Source organism: Drosophila mojavensis, unplaced genomic scaffold (genome assembly GCF_018153725.1).
Source record: "Drosophila mojavensis isolate 15081-1352.22 unplaced genomic scaffold, ASM1815372v1 contig_16, whole genome shotgun sequence".
NCBI lineage: Eukaryota > Metazoa > Arthropoda > Insecta > Diptera > Drosophilidae > Drosophila > Drosophila mojavensis.
Genome location: NW_025318693.1, coordinates 2,945,346 through 2,962,129, shown reverse-complemented (window position 1 = coordinate 2,962,129; position 16,784 = coordinate 2,945,346). Strand labels below are relative to the sequence as shown.

At 37.0% G+C, this 16,784-nt stretch overlaps 5 protein-coding genes and 1 long non-coding RNA gene across 11 annotated transcripts; 3 read left to right on the top strand and 3 right to left on the bottom strand.

The window, feature by feature from the left end:
* Positions 1-626: 626 nt before the first annotated feature.
* Positions 627-3,557, bottom strand: LOC6573619. The gene is made up of 3 exons (XM_001999649.4): positions 3,118-3,557; positions 2,473-3,019; positions 627-2,412 (listed from the first exon to the last, which is right to left on the bottom strand). The coding sequence occupies exons 1-3, from the start codon at positions 3,253-3,255 to the stop codon at positions 1,838-1,840; spliced, it is 1,260 nt and encodes a 419-aa protein (XP_001999685.1). The 5' UTR covers positions 3,256-3,557; the 3' UTR covers positions 627-1,837.
* A 585-nt stretch (positions 3,558-4,142) lies between these two features.
* On the top strand, positions 4,143-5,646 carry LOC6573620 (alcohol dehydrogenase class-3). The gene is made up of 4 exons (XM_001999650.4): positions 4,143-4,270; positions 4,330-4,419; positions 4,486-4,947; positions 5,001-5,646. Exons 1-4 carry the CDS (start codon positions 4,250-4,252, stop codon positions 5,565-5,567), a joined length of 1,140 nt encoding a protein of 379 aa, XP_001999686.1. The 5' UTR covers positions 4,143-4,249; the 3' UTR covers positions 5,568-5,646.
* A 369-nt stretch (positions 5,647-6,015) lies between these two features.
* LOC6573621 (tetraspanin-33) lies at positions 6,016-8,082 on the bottom strand. The gene is made up of 3 exons (XM_001999651.4): positions 7,371-8,082; positions 7,136-7,306; positions 6,016-7,078 (listed from the first exon to the last, which is right to left on the bottom strand). The coding sequence occupies exons 1-3, from the start codon at positions 7,750-7,752 to the stop codon at positions 6,756-6,758; spliced, it is 876 nt and encodes a 291-aa protein (XP_001999687.3). The 5' UTR covers positions 7,753-8,082; the 3' UTR covers positions 6,016-6,755.
* A 90-nt stretch (positions 8,083-8,172) lies between these two features.
* Positions 8,173-13,650, top strand: LOC6573622 (methionine-R-sulfoxide reductase B1). 5 transcript variants are annotated; one of them, XM_001999652.4, is made up of 4 exons: positions 8,173-8,338; positions 10,419-10,616; positions 10,687-10,851; positions 13,158-13,650. In XM_001999652.4, the coding sequence occupies exons 2-4, from the start codon at positions 10,505-10,507 to the stop codon at positions 13,388-13,390; spliced, it is 510 nt and encodes a 169-aa protein (XP_001999688.2). In that variant the 5' UTR covers positions 8,173-8,338; positions 10,419-10,504; the 3' UTR covers positions 13,391-13,650. The 5 variants fall into 5 exon arrangements, with proteins under 5 accessions (XP_001999688.2, XP_015022518.1, XP_015022515.1 ...); XM_015167032.3 differs by lacking the exons at positions 8,173-8,338; positions 13,158-13,650 and adding exons at positions 8,552-9,030; positions 11,522-11,969; XM_015167029.3 differs by lacking the exons at positions 8,173-8,338; positions 13,158-13,650 and adding exons at positions 8,554-9,030; positions 11,543-11,969.
* On the bottom strand, positions 10,932-13,881 carry LOC122756832. Of its 2 annotated transcripts, none has more exons than XR_006356675.1 (3): positions 13,799-13,881; positions 11,231-11,674; positions 10,932-11,171 (listed from the first exon to the last, which is right to left on the bottom strand). It is a non-coding gene; the product is annotated as an uncharacterized LOC122756832 (long non-coding RNA). The 2 variants fall into 2 exon arrangements; XR_006356676.1 differs by having other exon boundaries at positions 11,247-11,674.
* Positions 13,882-14,653: 772 nt separating this feature from the next.
* LOC6573623 (thiamine transporter 1) lies at positions 14,654-16,713 on the top strand. Its single transcript, XM_032731707.2, has 5 exons — positions 14,654-14,779; positions 14,842-14,924; positions 15,111-15,412; positions 15,475-16,012; positions 16,073-16,713. The coding sequence occupies exons 1-5, from the start codon at positions 14,654-14,656 to the stop codon at positions 16,335-16,337; spliced, it is 1,314 nt and encodes a 437-aa protein (XP_032587598.1). The 3' UTR covers positions 16,338-16,713.
* Positions 16,714-16,784: the final 71 nt, after the last annotated feature.

Below are 16,784 nucleotides of genomic sequence, written 5' to 3'. Positions count from 1 at the left end.
ATTTGTTTATAGTATTAGAATTAATTCAGAAAATACTCGCATTCAACTTACTATCTGCGCTCTTGAACAGCTGTTTATTGATGCAATTCGCCCACTTGTTTTTAGTTTATTCACTGAGCTTTTCTGTTTTTATTTGTGCTTGAAATTGCCGGCTGTTATATTCCTGTCTCCCTTCATCCAATGTGTATAGCATTTAGGTACACATATTGATATTTATGTGGGCATGTGCCGTGTGCATCAACATATGCATACATACATATGTATATTATTGTTTATTATTCTCTTTTCATAATGTGAAGGGCAATATTGGCTTAAAGAGTATATCTTATCATTTCATCCAATATTTACCTTATACGAACGAGGTGCGGCGAACAGATTAAAAGCAATTAAAATTAATAAGCTATAATACAATATATCTGATAACAATCTGATAACAAAAATTGATAACAAGTGGGTCAAATTATTCTCAATTATAGTTTTTGTTTTCTTTATTTCTCAAACTAATTAAGTAATTGTAATATATATGCAAGTATATTTTTCCATTGGCTGCCGCAAAGAGTATTTTAATTTAGTCACAGTGCATGGACAACACTTTAATGGGAACGTCTTTTTATTTGTATGTGTACGTATGTATATATTCATGATCGACATATCGTTTCAATGCATAACAGTCTTCGAAACTGATCAGATCATATTCCAAATTGTTACAGGCAACATATATTGTAAAATCGGCTAGATCGCATTCCTATATCATAAATCTGTCATAGGAACGATCTGGCGAGAACCAATCTGTTGTTCTTAGGAAAAAGTTGTTAATATTTTTTTACATACATATATCTTAACCTGACTCAATAAATACAAAAATCATTGCACTTAAAATAGTTTTTTTTTTTTTTTTTTAAAAACTTTTTGTCCATAAACTTAAATTAACGTAAAGATCCAAGATCGTTCACGACTCAATATGTCTGACAGGGTATATAATATTCAGCGCCACGCAGTTAGCTATTTTTTATTAAGTATACCACTTACATTTTAGAATGTCTATTTAAAAACATTTGCTTATATCGCATATCATTCAAATTTATTTATATGTTAGCCTCTACTATTGGCTGTATTTTTGGTACTTAAGACTAAAAAAGTTGCTTGCTTATGCTTAAGAAAATGCTTTATAGCTACTATGCAGTTTCACTTTGGTTTATATCAATATAAATGCAAATATTTGTAAATGCAATCGTAATCTCTGGAGTAAATTTGGCCTTGACTTAAACATTGAAAGGAAATCAACAAAAAACGCTAAATTTTGACATTGAATATATATGACTATTTGATTATATATGTATGTATATGTGGATTTACAATAAAAGGAACTTAATGTCTAGATTCTATAAATTGGATAGTATTTGTATGTATGTATTTGTGTGTACTTGCAGTAGAAAGTTATGAAAGGAACAAATTTGGCCAAAATGGAACTAAATGCATCGAACTTTAGTTTTAGTTTTGTTGATATAGATATAGATTTGAGTAACTGATGTTTTTGTTTTTTATGTTTCTAATTACGTTTATCACACATATGGTCGAAAATCGAAACCGTCACAAAAAGTATTTCGATATGCTGTTGGCTACTGCGGTGCTTGCTATTCAATTTGTTTTATATTGTGTATATAAATATATAGAAAATATAAAAAAATCATAAATCATATATATGTATGTTGAGAGATAAAGCTAACTAGATAACTACAACCTAACCCAAATTCATTTATGGATGCACCCAGCACTTTTATTGGATTTGACGGTTTGCGCTGCTTTTTGTTAATAACTTTTTTTCGATTCTTTGATTTTACATGGATAATTCCTGCCTGGGCTTATTAATGTGTAGCCGCTGGGGGTCCTGTGGAGCCACGCATATATCAGTCAGGATGACCACCTCGTAGGGACTACAATCGGACATGTGTAAGAAGCCGCACAACCAGCCATAGAAACCCTTCTCTATATCGGTTATGTCATTCACCCAGCTGCTGTATTGCAGACTCAGCTGCTTAAATCCCGAATACAAACCCAGCCCAAAAGTGCAGAGAACAATAGCCAATGGATAAGCCAGGAAAAGTATGGGCGTGACGAAGATCTTGTGCAAATACGACTTCTCCTCGCAGTAGTAGTTGAACATATTATACCAGGTCAAAGTGCCGATGTAAAATGAGTAAGCAGCCGAGATGATAGTCACAAAGGGTAAACATATTAGCGAGATGAGAAAGATGTGTAGACCAACACCACAGCTGCAAGTGCAGCAGAGATTCTGACCCTTGTGCGACTCAGTCGCCATGGCATGGGCATTAAGCTGTTCCAGTTCCTCCCGGCTGATGTTTATCTGCAGATCTATGGACTGACCTTTCTTGCGACCCCTCTTAATGGTGCCTAAACAGAGATAATGACGATGAACTCGAGTGCAATGAACTGAAATATCTTTGTACCCACCTGTCATAGTTAAATAGTTACTTCCATCGACTCCCGACTTGCGTGTCTGATAACGTTCTAGACTCTGATCATAGGTGTTTAGCACACTGGTTTCGCCCGACTCCAGATCCTCATAGTTGGCAATGTCCGGCGTAGCTCGTCCGCTACGCACATGTGGCAAGTCCGAGGTGCGTATATTAACTCGCTTCTTCGACGATGAACGATTGCTCAGACTGAGACAGTCCTGCGATTTGCTCAGCTTGGCATCCAGGCTACTCTCTGAATAGCAACAGCTGCTGGGTGTTACGGTGCTGCTTTCATGGCGCTGGGATGTGGACTTGGTGCCCTGCGAAATGGACTCAAAATTCTGCAGCTCATTCAGATTGTTGGCAGAGCGTGCTGATTTATTGCTCTGTTGAGTGGAACTGGCTGAGTTGGTGCTGGCGATTGTGTCACCCTGTTCACCGGGTAGCTGAGGCAATGGCTGTTTATTTTTTATTATCAATTTCGACTTGAGCAACTCTTCCTCGAGACCTGGATTCGAGGGCGAGAGTTTAGTTCGGTTTTGCTGAAAATATATACATATATTATTTACGATACGATATGTATAGAAATATATACATGCATTTTATTGTTAAAACTGATAGCAATAATAAGTGAACATACCTGCACATTAACTATGTGATCCACATAGTTTTGTTTTTTAGCCTCGGCTTTGTTTTGTTGACGTTTTCGTGGTGGAATGAAAACAGGGCGTTCCTTTGTTGTTGTCACATCTGCGGTCAACGCGCCTTTACCAACCATTTTGTACTCAAGCAATATATAAAATTATGTGTATTCACAATCTACATCTTTTTAGTACCATCTATGTAATAAAATTAGTTTTTTATCCGCTGCAGTTAACGTTACAAGCATAAAAATGCACTTCCGGCTGTGCGTCTCGGTAGCTATGTAATTATTGATTTTTCATACAAACTCGGTGTCCTTGTGCTGATTTGGCGTTCCTTGACGTTGCCGCCTTTTTGGGTTGGGCGAATAATGTTTACAGCAAGCTTACGCAGGCGCATCAACTTGTTTTAAAATGCAATCAAACAGCTGCTAAACAATAAAGTAAAAACAAGCCAACTAACATCTTTAAATCAAAAGTGCGATCACTTTTAATAAAAATCATACTAATCATCTATCTTATTTTAATTTTTAAAGGGAAATAGTGAAACACTCAATTTGAATTTAAACCAAAAACGTTATTTTGAATGTATTTGGTATTTTTGCAATTCACCCGATATTTAATTTCGCCGTCAGAGTCTACCATGCATCGATAACAAACTTGACAAGAAAAACAAATATTTATATGTAATTTAATAATTCCGGTTAATAATCATGGCTGTTGTATAAAATACACAGAAATCTATACTAAATATAAATAAGTGGAAGCAGGGTATTATAAAATTTTTAATAATATATATGTTTAATAAATTTACATATTTAGTGGCTTGCCGTTTATGGCGCCAAAACTTAGCAAAGTATCGATTAATAATAGCAAATGGGTTAAAATTATTGCCGAACAGTTTCTGAATACTTGTTGGAATACATATTTTTTCCAGCGCTTATGTCACGTGTACTAGTTTGGTCCACCAATATTAATTATTCACAATGACCGACAAAAGAAAGAGAGAGGAAAACCTCGGGGAACCAGCATATAGCTGGCGTTTGTTCACATCTCTAACATTCGCTATTCCGCTTCTGCTCTGGTTCAGTCGTTCTGGGTTTTTTCCATTAAAAAGATAGCTAGAACAAAATGTCCGCTACTGAAGGAAAAGTGTGTATAAAATAAATAACTTAATTAACTAAAACACAAGTGTGTATATTTCCTTCTAGGTTATCAAGTGCAAAGCTGCTGTTGCTTGGGAGGCTAAAAAGCCGCTTGTTATCGAAGATATCGAAGTGGCCCCCCCGAAGGCCCATGAAGTATGTCGAGAACGATACCAAAGTCTAACTATTACAGTTATACATACATATGTATGCACTTTATAGGTTCGCATTAAGCTTACGGCAACAGGTGTGTGCCACACAGATGCTTTCACATTGAGTGGTGCGGATCCCGAGGGCCTGTTCCCCTCTGTGCTGGGCCACGAGGGCGCTGGCATTGTGGAGAGCGTAGGAGAGGGCGTGACCAACTTTAAGGCCGGCGACCACGTTATTGCACTATACATTCCGCAATGCAATGATTGTAAGTTCTGCTTGAGTGGCAAAACTAACCTTTGCCAGAAGATTCGAGTCACCCAGGGAGCTGGCGTAATGCCCGATGGTACAACTCGCTTCACTTGCAAAGGCAAGCAACTATTCCATTTCATGGGCACCTCCACATTCTCGGAGTACACTGTAGTTGCTGATATTTCATTAACCAAAGTCAATGAAACTGCTCCGTTGAACAAGGTGTGTCTTCTGGGCTGTGGCATTTCCACCGGGTATGGTGCGGCTCTCAATACTGCTAAGGTAAGTCAGTAAATAATATTATATATTCAGCTCAAGCATTGTTTTATATACAGGTAGAACCAGGCAGCACTTGTGCCGTTTGGGGACTGGGTGCCGTAGGTTTAGCTGTTGGACTTGGCTGTAAAAAGGCTGGCGCAAGCAAGGTCTATGGCATTGACATCAATCCATCTAAATTCGAATTTGCAAAGCAGTTCGGCTTCACTGACTTTGTGAATCCCAAAGATGTGGCTGACAAGGGCCCTATTCAGAACTATTTGATTGATTTGACCGATGGCGGCTTTGATTACACCTTTGAGTGCATTGGCAACGTAAATACCATGCGCGCTGCTCTGGAAGCCACGCATAAGGGCTGGGGCACATCTGTGGTGATAGGTGTGGCCGGTGCTGGCCAGGAGATTTCAACTCGACCATTCCAGTTGGTTGTGGGTCGTGTGTGGAAGGGCTCTGCGTTTGGTGGTTGGCGCTCCGTTTCGGATGTACCCAAACTAGTGGAGGCCTACCTAAAGAGAGATCTACTTGTGGATGAGTTCATAACGCACGAAATGCCGCTAACTAAAATCAACGAAGCTTTCGATTTGATGCACAGTGGCGAAAGCGTTCGCAGCATTATAAACTACTAAAAGTTGTTCAATATACATACATATTTTTTACTTGCTCTGTCATAAGAGATAATAAAGAAAAGCGCACGTTATCAAAATACTTCAATGGAATGAGTTAATTAACGCTTCAAGAAAAGCTAGTTTAAAGAGAGACAAAGTCTTATCTGGTCACCTTGAATTAGGTAATGTAATCTTGATGGTGCTCGAATTATCTTCAGCCTTGGCATATAATTTCATCAAATGATGAAATAAAAAATATGTGTATTTATTATATAGATGGATGATTTAGCAAAAAAAAAATACATATATATGAGCATATCTGTTCACTTTGAAATTGCTACGCATTTAGAAATGTTGAAAGTTGTTACTTATAATTAAAGTAAAAGTCTTAAGGGTGGCTTCAAATATTTAATAAATTATTTACTATACTAGTAACGTAATCAAAACAAATAATCAGAGATCTAGTATCTGTCATTTGTATACACATATATTTGTTCGATATTTTAAGATAAGTATTTTTGAATAGTGTACTACTACAATACAATAAGGTATATAATATTTATTCTAATACTAATTGTGTTGGGTATACAATACATACATAAATGCGCATGCAATTTGAAATTGGCTTATAATTTTAGTTCGAATGCCATACAGTAAATGCATACACCCCTCTTAACATCTATGTACATTATGTCTTTAATTTTTATGATAACGAGAACATATAAATATTGCGTTGAAATATCAAAATCTTTTAATTTCATTATAATTTTGTCTATGATCGATAAGCCATTTAAAATACTTACATATAAACATGCATTAAATGGGCAATGCTCATTTCAAATGTGGCATTTGGTAATACAATTATTTCTCTATGATTATTTATGTAGGTATACACGATTAAGATATAAGGGCTAGTATTCGGAGTAGTATATTGAGTCATTGAGAACAAAGAAAATGGCAATGAAGGGCAATAATATTCGAAATGCAAAAAGCTTCAGAAGAGTAAAATTGTATAAATAATGTTTGATTGTGAAAAAATATTTGAGCATTGCACGGACCAGATAAACTAACGATTGACGAAGAATGGATTAGCAAGAGTGACACAGACACGGCCTGGCCGTTTACTTTGCTGCCCTCTGCTTACATCTGAGTGTCGTAGTAGTAGAAATCATCGAAAGGATACCCGTAGAAAACCGGGTGCTATGGCACTCACGACCAACGCGATTTCTGCATATCGATCTGACCCTCGAGAGTTTTGGCCAGGTAAATTACAAAGAGCTGCAAGAACGCAATTCCCAAAGCAACGCCTGCAATCACATACAGATTCCTTTCTGCCCAGACACGAACGATTTCAATGCAGCCGCTGGTCCATATCCGTTTGCTAGCTGCAGCCACCGAGTGCTCCTGCACACCATAGCCGCACATGATGTTGACTAGACCCGAGCTAATATCCGTAGCATTGATGCAACAGCTGTACGGCACACCGCACTTCTCTACTGATGGCGACGAGCAGTTAAAGTATTCATTTTTGCCTAGAAGATTACACCGTTAAAAAATGTCTGAAGTTTAAACTTAAAATTTCTACGTACTCCAATCCTGGTAGCCAGCATTGCTTAGACCACAGCACTTGAACTCCTGTTGCGCAAAGTCTATAAAGTTCTGTAAGTCGGAGTCATCACGGTATGAGTGGATAATCTTATCAGTAAATTGGAACTCTAAAAATGAGTTCATGTTTTGTGGGAATACAAAGCAAATTATGGCTGTAAACAGAGCACAATTAATTAAGGTTAACTGACGGTGAACAAAAAAATAACTCGTGCCCACCAATAGCCATTTCCATAAGGAAGAAGATCAGTAAGCACATCGAGTAGAATTTCAAAAGGCAAGTATTCTCTCTTAGAGCACCTAAACAACCAGCAAAGCTGACCACAAATATGACAATGCCCGCTATGATCATCACTAAAGATATATTGAAGATAACGTCGTAAATAGTTTCCAATCGAACCCAGCCAATGCCATCCTTCAACTTATCCATAAATGCGTAAACGCCAATCGCTAAGAGCAGGCCTCCGAACAGCCAAAACAAAAAGTTTAGCAAAAAGATAAGGTATTTCACACAACTGGAAACGTATGTAAAGTGATGTGGATATGACATTCGTGCATGCATGTAGCTGCCGCCGCCGTGATGATATCTGTGGTTACTCATGGCAACGTAGTTATCACAACTACTACTAACAAGTAATACAAATATTCGTTAGGCGTCGAATTTGATTTTTCTTTTTTTTTAGTTTCTTCTTCTTTGTGCTCTTCCGCCCTTTGTTGACGCCCTCTTTGCGTGTGGTCGCTGCTTGTTCGTTTTCAAATCAAGATTTTCACATCGCGTCTTATAACTATCTACACCGACTATTTGCCATTAATTAAACATCGAATTAATATTTTTTTCTTTTAATATTAGCGACAAAAATGAACAAAGTTACAAGAGATTACAACTATACGTGCAGCCAACAAAACAAATGTATCTGCAGTGCTACCAGACAGACCAAAACTACTATTTTAATCGTTGGCAGCGCGGTACAACAGCTGTTTGCTTGGTGATTTTGTCTGGTAGCATTGTCAACTTTCTTAGGCAGCTGTTTTGTAGCTTTTTAGTTTTTCATTTTCCGTTGCTGTGAAAACATAGCAGTTGTGGCTAATAGACGCAAATTGGGCGCTGATCACAACGACTGCAAAAATTATAAACAAAAGCCAAAAATAGCAATATAAGCAACACCAAATTATATACATATTTGCAGGTGAGCGTTTTCCTGGCCTAGACGCAGCGCCCCTTCAAGGACACCGACGTTTGAATATGTATTGTGTGTGTGTTTTTAGTTTGCCTTGCGCCTGGCGTATTAGGAATTTTTATTGATAAATTGGTGTTTTAAATTATATGGTTATGAAAAATTCTATCAGCTAGAAAATGAATGCATTTATTTTCTTTTTGTAGGCAACCGTATGATATTGAGCAAGCTGCAAGCATTAACTTGGCTTTCTCTCTAATACGCTTTCCCTCCCTGTTTGTGTGCACACATAAACTTACACACACAACAAGCGTGCATACGTAGAAATAGAATGCCAAAAAAATAATAAAAACACGGAAGTGAGAAAAATTGCATAAATATTGGTTTAGTTAGTGTGTGTGTGTGGGTGTGAGAGCAACACTCACATTGACTTTTCCCAGTTGTTTTTTTTTTCACATGTGATTAAATAACCCATCAGTGCCAAGTGCAAACTGCAGTCGCGCCGTTGCTGTTTTACGTTATTCGTTATACGGACTTTCGGTTGTCAATTGGAGGCGTTCGAAAAATGTTTTCACTTTCTCGCTACGCACCGTGGGCACGAAATTTCGCACTTATTGCTAACAAACAGCACAGGTACAACTTGAATCACTTGAAGAGCGGAGTTGTTGCTGTCTCTGCACTACCATACGTGCGTGCCTTTGCGGGTGAGTCCGACACCGAGAGGATGGGATGGGCTGGGTGGGCGTGGCACGGGCATAGCGGAGTAGCTTTTTATTAGTTGGACCGACTCGAATCGGGCTCCGCATAATACAATAGATGTGATTTATAGTGAAACGCAATTAAATTGATTTTTATGCGGCCAGCCCATTGGCGAATTTCCAATTACAGTTCAATTTTCTAGTTCGAATTGCTGACATTAATACCTTGCACACTTTATAGCTGTCAATTTAGTTGCTATTTTTAGGCGCACACTGATTCATTTTATTCGATCAACAATTCGCATTTGTTTTCTTTTTTCGAAATTAATTCATCGTTTGATATTGTGCGCGACACACTTCAGTGGGTTTTTCTTTTCAAATCAAAGAAAAATTTAACAAAAAACGCCCCCAATTTTCCTACATTTTGTGCATAGGTTTTTTTATGTTTATATTGGGCTCCACTTAATTTAAGTGCGGAGCATAAAATTATTTTTAACCTATGCGTTTCTTCACTCAATTTGTAGCGATGCAGTTTCCAAAGACCCAACAAATTTGTTCACACCTTCCATTTTCCTCAATTTTATATAACGGCCTATAGTCGCGGGCATTTTGTTTACATCTTGTTAATGCAAACATTGTGTATACAAATTGCGCGATTGGCTTTGGTTTGCAGCAACATTGCTTTATTTTTATGAGCTTCAAGTTATTTTTCCACAACTATTTCATGCATATCATTGCTGATAGGGGGTAATTAACTTTCTTATCATTTGCCCGGCGAAGTCTATGTTTTATAATTTATGATCCACTGTAAGGTTTTGTCGTCGAATCTACTGATAAGTTAGTGAGGGCTAGTAAAATAATCGCTATTTACTTGATTTTCAAAAGAACACAATTATAATCTTATAAAGAGTGAAGGAGTAAGAGTATCAAAGCTGAAGAGCGAAAGAAAAAGAATAGGGAACAATCGCACAAAAGATCATAAGATAGATTTGAATATGACGATGTATGTATGTATATGAGATGTATATGATGCAAGTGCTAAAGAACGAGGGAGTACAATACTCCATGATTACTGCTTATCTAAATCCACTTTCTCAAACTAAAAATTGGTAGTTGAGCAAATATTTTTTTTCACTTAAGAATTTTAAATTATTATTATTATCCACTTTCTCAAACTAAAAATTGGTAGTTGAGCAAATATTTTTTTTTCACTTAAGTATTTTAAATTATTATTATTATTAAAAAAGTATTAAATTTGCTAGGGCAACAACACTTGGAGCTACTTACTGTACATACATACATTGTCATGGTAAACTGATACAAATTGCTCAATTGTTGCGAAAGAAAAAACGTTAACCGCAAGCTTAAATATACGGATTCGACTTAAATTGCAGATTCACGTCAAAGCAGCGACAACAACGGCGAGGGCAACGGCAACGCCAACAACAAGAACACAAATTCCAACGCATTTCAAGCAAACATGGAGAATAAAAGTGAAAAGATTACCGTAAACAAGGAGGAGCTGCGGAAACGTCTAACGCCGCTGCAGTATCAGGTTACACAAGAGGCGGGCACTGAGCGCCCCTTCACAGGTGTGCTTGAATAAACTTGACACTAATTACATAAACCTGGCTCTAAACTATGTCTTTCTGTATTTTCAAGGCTGTTATAACAAACACTACGAGAAGGGCGTATATCGATGCATTGTCTGTCATCAGGATCTGTTTAGCTCGGATACCAAGTACGATTCGGGCTGCGGCTGGCCAGCTTTCAATGATGTGCTCGATAAGGGCAAAGTCACATTGCATCGCGATGCCAGTATACCAGGTATGTGCGCTATATATCAACATATAGTGCATTAGCGATTTCGATTTCTATTTAGCTTAGATACGTTCAGCACTTTTCAATGTTTTGCATTTGATTTTTATTTTGTACAGTTTTTATTTTATTTGATTTGTTTGTCGCTTCGCAACAAAAACTTTGACTGCAAACAATTTTTAATTGAGTTCAAGTTGAGCACCCAACAAATAAAATATTTACAAAAGAGTATGCCATATATAGAAAAAAAGTGTATATAGTTAGAGACGCCGAAATCGAAATGTATGTTAAAACCCAAAAATTAAAATCTGTTACGTTTATTGTTGTTCCTGAAAAAAAAAAAAAAAATCAATATGTTTAGACTGCTAGAATGTTACAATTTACATACATATACATCTACATACATATATGCGTGTGTTATATCCATGTGTTCACTGTAGTGTTGAGCTGCTTAAGTGTCAAACTGTTTGTGCCGTTACTTGTGATTCTGTCCTGTTGGATGAATGTGCAACTATATCCAAATTTTGAATAGCATTAACTAATTCTTACCTAATTGAGTATTATATTCTTTTATCCACCATCTTTTTTGCTAACCAAAACCGAAACTTTCTCAAATTATGAAATTGACATTGAAAACAATTGCAAAAACTAACATAATATAATATGATTAAAACAACAGTAGTCATTTCAAAAACGTTAGGGATGGTTCGCACCGAGGTGCGCTGCTCCAAGTGCTCGGCCCATATGGGTCATGTGTTTGATGATGGACCTCCACCGAAGCATCGACGCTTCTGCATCAACTCGGCCTCGATTGATTTTGTGAAAAGTTCAACTGCAGCAGCGACGACGACATCGTCCAAAAAATAATGGGTTATCAATTATTCATAATGATGTTGATGATGATGATGATGAGAACCAAGTGAGATCCATACAGAAAGAGAAATGTTTTATGTTAAGTACATATAGTACATATATTTATAATAAAAATGTTATAGGACTTTATTTACATGTATGCAAACAAAAACAGAAATACTCATGATACAGCGCCGACTACACTCATAGTGTGTAATATGAAAAGTATTTACGAGGGGAATTCAATTTATATTAAAGGAACCATTTTTCTTTTATCTTGTTATTTCGTTCATCCATTTTTGATTGCGGCTTCAATAATTATAAAAAGATCTCGAGTTTTCAAACGTTCCATTCATCGTAAACCTAAAGCACGCACAAGCTTTTTCCATTAATTATTATAGTTTTTAGTTTTCTCACATTAATCAAACATGTTGTTGGGCTAGGAGTATTTTACCTACATGTATATATTTATATATTTTGATTATATGTACATATGGATGTATCTATGCATCAAAGTTGGTTGGAAGATCTGGTCGCATTGCTTGGTTTCTCTTGGTTCATCTGTAACATATTTGATTTGGCTTTCTTTGATATTTTTATTATTTTTTGTTGCTATTTTTACTCATATTATATTTATATTTGATGTAATACACTGCAAGACTATTGTAGACGATCCATATATATCCAACAAATTGAATAATGTGTATTTTTCGTATATTTTCTATTTCTCTTTTTTTAACTCGCTTCGAAAAACAAAAACAAAACAAACAAAACAAAAAACAATATTAAAACTTAATGTTCCGCCTGTAAACGTTCTTTGGGGGTCTGTTTTGCTAACAAAACATACACACACGATCACACATTCCCTTAAAATCATTGTTAATCTACAATGCATTACACCTGACGCATAAAATGGCTTATTAACAATCAATTTAAACACACTAAATCATTCGTAATAATAACCAACACATTTAATTTGATTTGTATTTACTTTTACGCTACACTTCATATTTCAATCGACGCCGTCCACTGTTATTTTCTCTCGACTACCTACCTTCGCTTATCGTCTCTTTTGATGCACTCGCAAATCTAAATTGTCATCTGTGCTCATTTGTCTCGCTGTCTCTTTCGCACAATTATACTTTCGCCGTTACTTTTTCTGTTTCTATTGCTCTTATCGCTTGAATCGACGCCTTTCACTCTCACTGAACCGGCCTCTCATTCACTGTCTCTCTGCTTTTCATATCTCCTATTTTCCAATTAATTTTGTATTCTTTTCAATTTTGTTATAAACCAAATTTAACAAACTGAACAAATTCAATGAAATGCAATTATCAATTATTGTAAAAACAAACAAACAACAATGGGAACGTAACCCGATCTATGCAAAAACAAAAACAAAAACAAAAAAATGAATGAACGTACCCAATTAATCTCACATTTGCAAAATACAAATTAAAAAGGGGGCAATATTTTACTACTAATTGCACATCCAGAACGTATACGCACCGAAGTACGATGCGCCCGTTGCAATGCACACATGGGACACGTTTTCGAGGATGGACCAAAGCCCACACGCAAGCGTTACTGCATCAATTCGGCGTCCATTGAGTTTGTCCAATCAGAGCCAAACACGTTGACGGCGACGACGGCGCAAGCCTTGAGCCCCCAGGGTACACCCATTGCGCAACAATGAGAATGAAAGTGACTAGAAGGAACGAGTGGAATGGAACAATCAACGAATGCGAAACAAGTGCGAAAGAGTCTAACCTCAATGTTGCTGTTAAGAGTTTTTACACGTATTTTCTAACTTTCCGTAAATGTGGCCAATAATTCTTAGTATAATTCATTGATATATTGTATTGTATTGATAAATGGGCAGCTGTTTATATGAATTATTTACATGAAGCAAAGTTATGAATAACATATTCCCGTCTGTTTGTGTAAATAGCTAAATGTTTCTCTTTTACTTTGTTATACATTTTCACATATAAATACTTTGTAACACTTACACACACACAGATACATATAAATACTTTTAAAATTTGCGCGCTAATAAACGTGTATTTTTTACAATATACAAACAAAACTGTGCATAATTTACCGTTGTTATTGTCGCAGTTGGAATTGGTTATCTTGTTTGAGCCAGATGAGGTGCGAACAGCTGTTTTTCACATCGCGTTGCCAACCAAATACTGCGCACAGCTGTCTCTTGCACGTGCATATTCATTTCTAATGTAACAATCGTCAACTATATGAAATCCAAATAAATTCTCTGCGGACAACAACAAGCCGAAATAAATTGGAACGAATTGCGATATTGCTGTTGTCTATAAATCAATTAAATCAACCAGTGGCGTCGATAACATTCTGATTTTACTGTGTGTATTTATTGTACGTGCAGCGGCTGCAACGGATGTAGGGTATCCCGGATTCAGGCTGACCAACTGTGTACACTCACTTATGTATATACATACATACATATGTATATGCTCTTATTTGTGTGTTTGTTTCGCTGACATTCAAAATGTTGCTTACTCTCGTATCGAAAGCCGGCAAATTGGTCGCGGAACGTCAATGTGAACACAACGTACGCTGCGTTTTGTAACTTATAAATTTGCAATTATCTAACAATCATACTACAATAAAGAAAAAAAAGAAAACAATCAGTGTGCTAGCATTAATGCGAGATAATGCCATCTTAATAAACCAATTCAACGATTAGATTAAACGACTACCGCCTTGTCTGCAGGTCGTCAGTTCCAAGAAGCGCACTTCGAGATTCTAAAATTAAACAACTGTAAAAAGCATGAAAAAAATACACACTCCAAACTCCGTGAAATCAAACGTTGCGAGCTGTGAATGATTCAAATATAAATACACTACCGCATAATACTTACGTATTGCCTGACCGTTAAATTGCTGCGCATTACGTTACGTTACGTCGAACAATAAAGATATGAAGGAATGGCTAAAAATCTCCTGCTTGCTTTGCGTATTTGGTTTTGTACGAGAAATTCGACCCTCGGAGCCGTACGTAACGGAATATCTTCTCGGTCCGTGGCGCAACATAACGGAGCAACAGGTGGGCTTTTCGCTTAATCAATTTCGAATTGATTATACAGCAATAATGTTCCTAATTCACAGCTTATTCAAGATGTTTATCCGGTGGGCACATATTCGCATCTGGTTCAATTGGTTTTTGTGTTCCTAATAACTGACTTTTTACGGTAAGTTTTTAAGTATACGATCAACAAGTGCATGCACTTTTTGCTATATACAGAGTATATATGAAATCAATATAAATCCAGTTTTGATTACAAGCCATAAACAATGCAATAATGTTTAAAATATTTATATTATTCACAATTTCACAATTCCAATTCTTCACGTTTTATATTTCCTCTACCTTGCAGCTATAAACCGTTGATAATTACTATAGGTGCAGCTGGCGTAATAATATGGAGCATGCTCATATGGACAACCAGCTTGCTATCATTGCAAATATTGGAGTTCTTCTATGGCACGTATATGGCCGCCGAGGTGGCCTATTATACGTACATCTATGCCAAGGTGGACAAAAAGTATTATCCACGTGTCACCTCCCACACGCGTGCAGCGATGTTCGCTGGCAAGCTGATCTCAGGGATAACATCGCAGCTGATGATCAATCTGGAGCTGATGAACTACAGACAACTCAACTACATAACGCTGGCCAGTAAGGGTATTTAAAGATGAAATAAGAAAAAATAATTAAGGGATATCGATTTTGAAATACAGCGCAAATATTGGCTATGCTCTGGGCTTTCGGACTGCCAAAAGTTGATAAGAGTCTTTATTTCCATCGCGAGGCCTTAGAGGAGTCGTCGACAGCGCCACCATCAGCAAACCAGTTGCAGCTGGAACCGGAGGTGGAATCTGGTCCCATGCAACTGCTGTGGCAGCACTTTCACAATGCCTACACAAATCCGCGTGTGATACAGTGGAGTCTCTGGTACGCCATTGGCTTGGCTGGCTATCTGCAGGTTACCTACTATATGCAGGTGCTATGGAAGGTTATCGAGCCCGAGCCGCAGATTGCATGGAACGGTGCCGTGGATGCTGTGCTGACTGCTTTGGCAGCATTAAGTGCTCTGGCAGCTGGATACTTGCACAGCGGTCGATTGAGGCCAAAGACCACTTTACTAGTGCTATCAGTGCTATCGGCGCTGGAGGGCGGCAGCGTTCTAATCTGCTGCTGGACTAACGACATCTATTGGTCCTATGTGGGTTTTGTCATCTTTGGTGCTCTCTACGGCTTCACCATCACTGTGGCCAGGTGCGTCTACATCGATCTAAAATTCTTATGATTTTAATGAATTGAAATTTATTCCTACAGTGCGGAGGTGGCTCGCAATCTGCAGGAGGAGAGCTTTGGCCTGGTCTTTGGTATTAATACGTTGCTGGCGTTGGTCTTCCAATCACTGCTCACCATTATTGTCGTCTCCGAGACGGGCTTTGAGCTCAGCCCCGTGGACCAATATGCCGTCTATGCTTTCTATTTCATAGCTGTGGCCCTCATATACTTTATCTCCGTCTTGGTTGAGCATCTATGGCAACGCGGATCAAAACAGGTCCACGCCAAAAGTGAATCTTTAGAATAGGTCTTTTAGATTGCCCTTAAATATTTTATTTAAACAAATTAGCCCTTTTAGCATTCCTTCAATAACATGATATTAGAAATTTCATGGTAAATACTATTTCTTATTTTCTTTTTATAATGTACCATAGTATTTTCCCTTATAAATTCCAGTTATTCATTGAAATGCTCTTAGGTTTTTAAAATTAATTATTTGAAAAATCGTTGAAAGTTAAAAAAAAGTGTATTTTCTTTTAGATAAATATATTTGTAGTTTACCATTTCGTTGCAGCCAATTGTACTTCAATTTACTGATATCAATTAGTTGTACATAGTACTAAAAATGTTTATATAAATTACAAAAATAAATTAAGTACTTAAAATACTTTTGGAATTGGTTTATGTATTGTGTTTTTGCTCATGAGAATGTTTTTTAAAGAAATATTTACATTTATTATATCAAATCATTTAC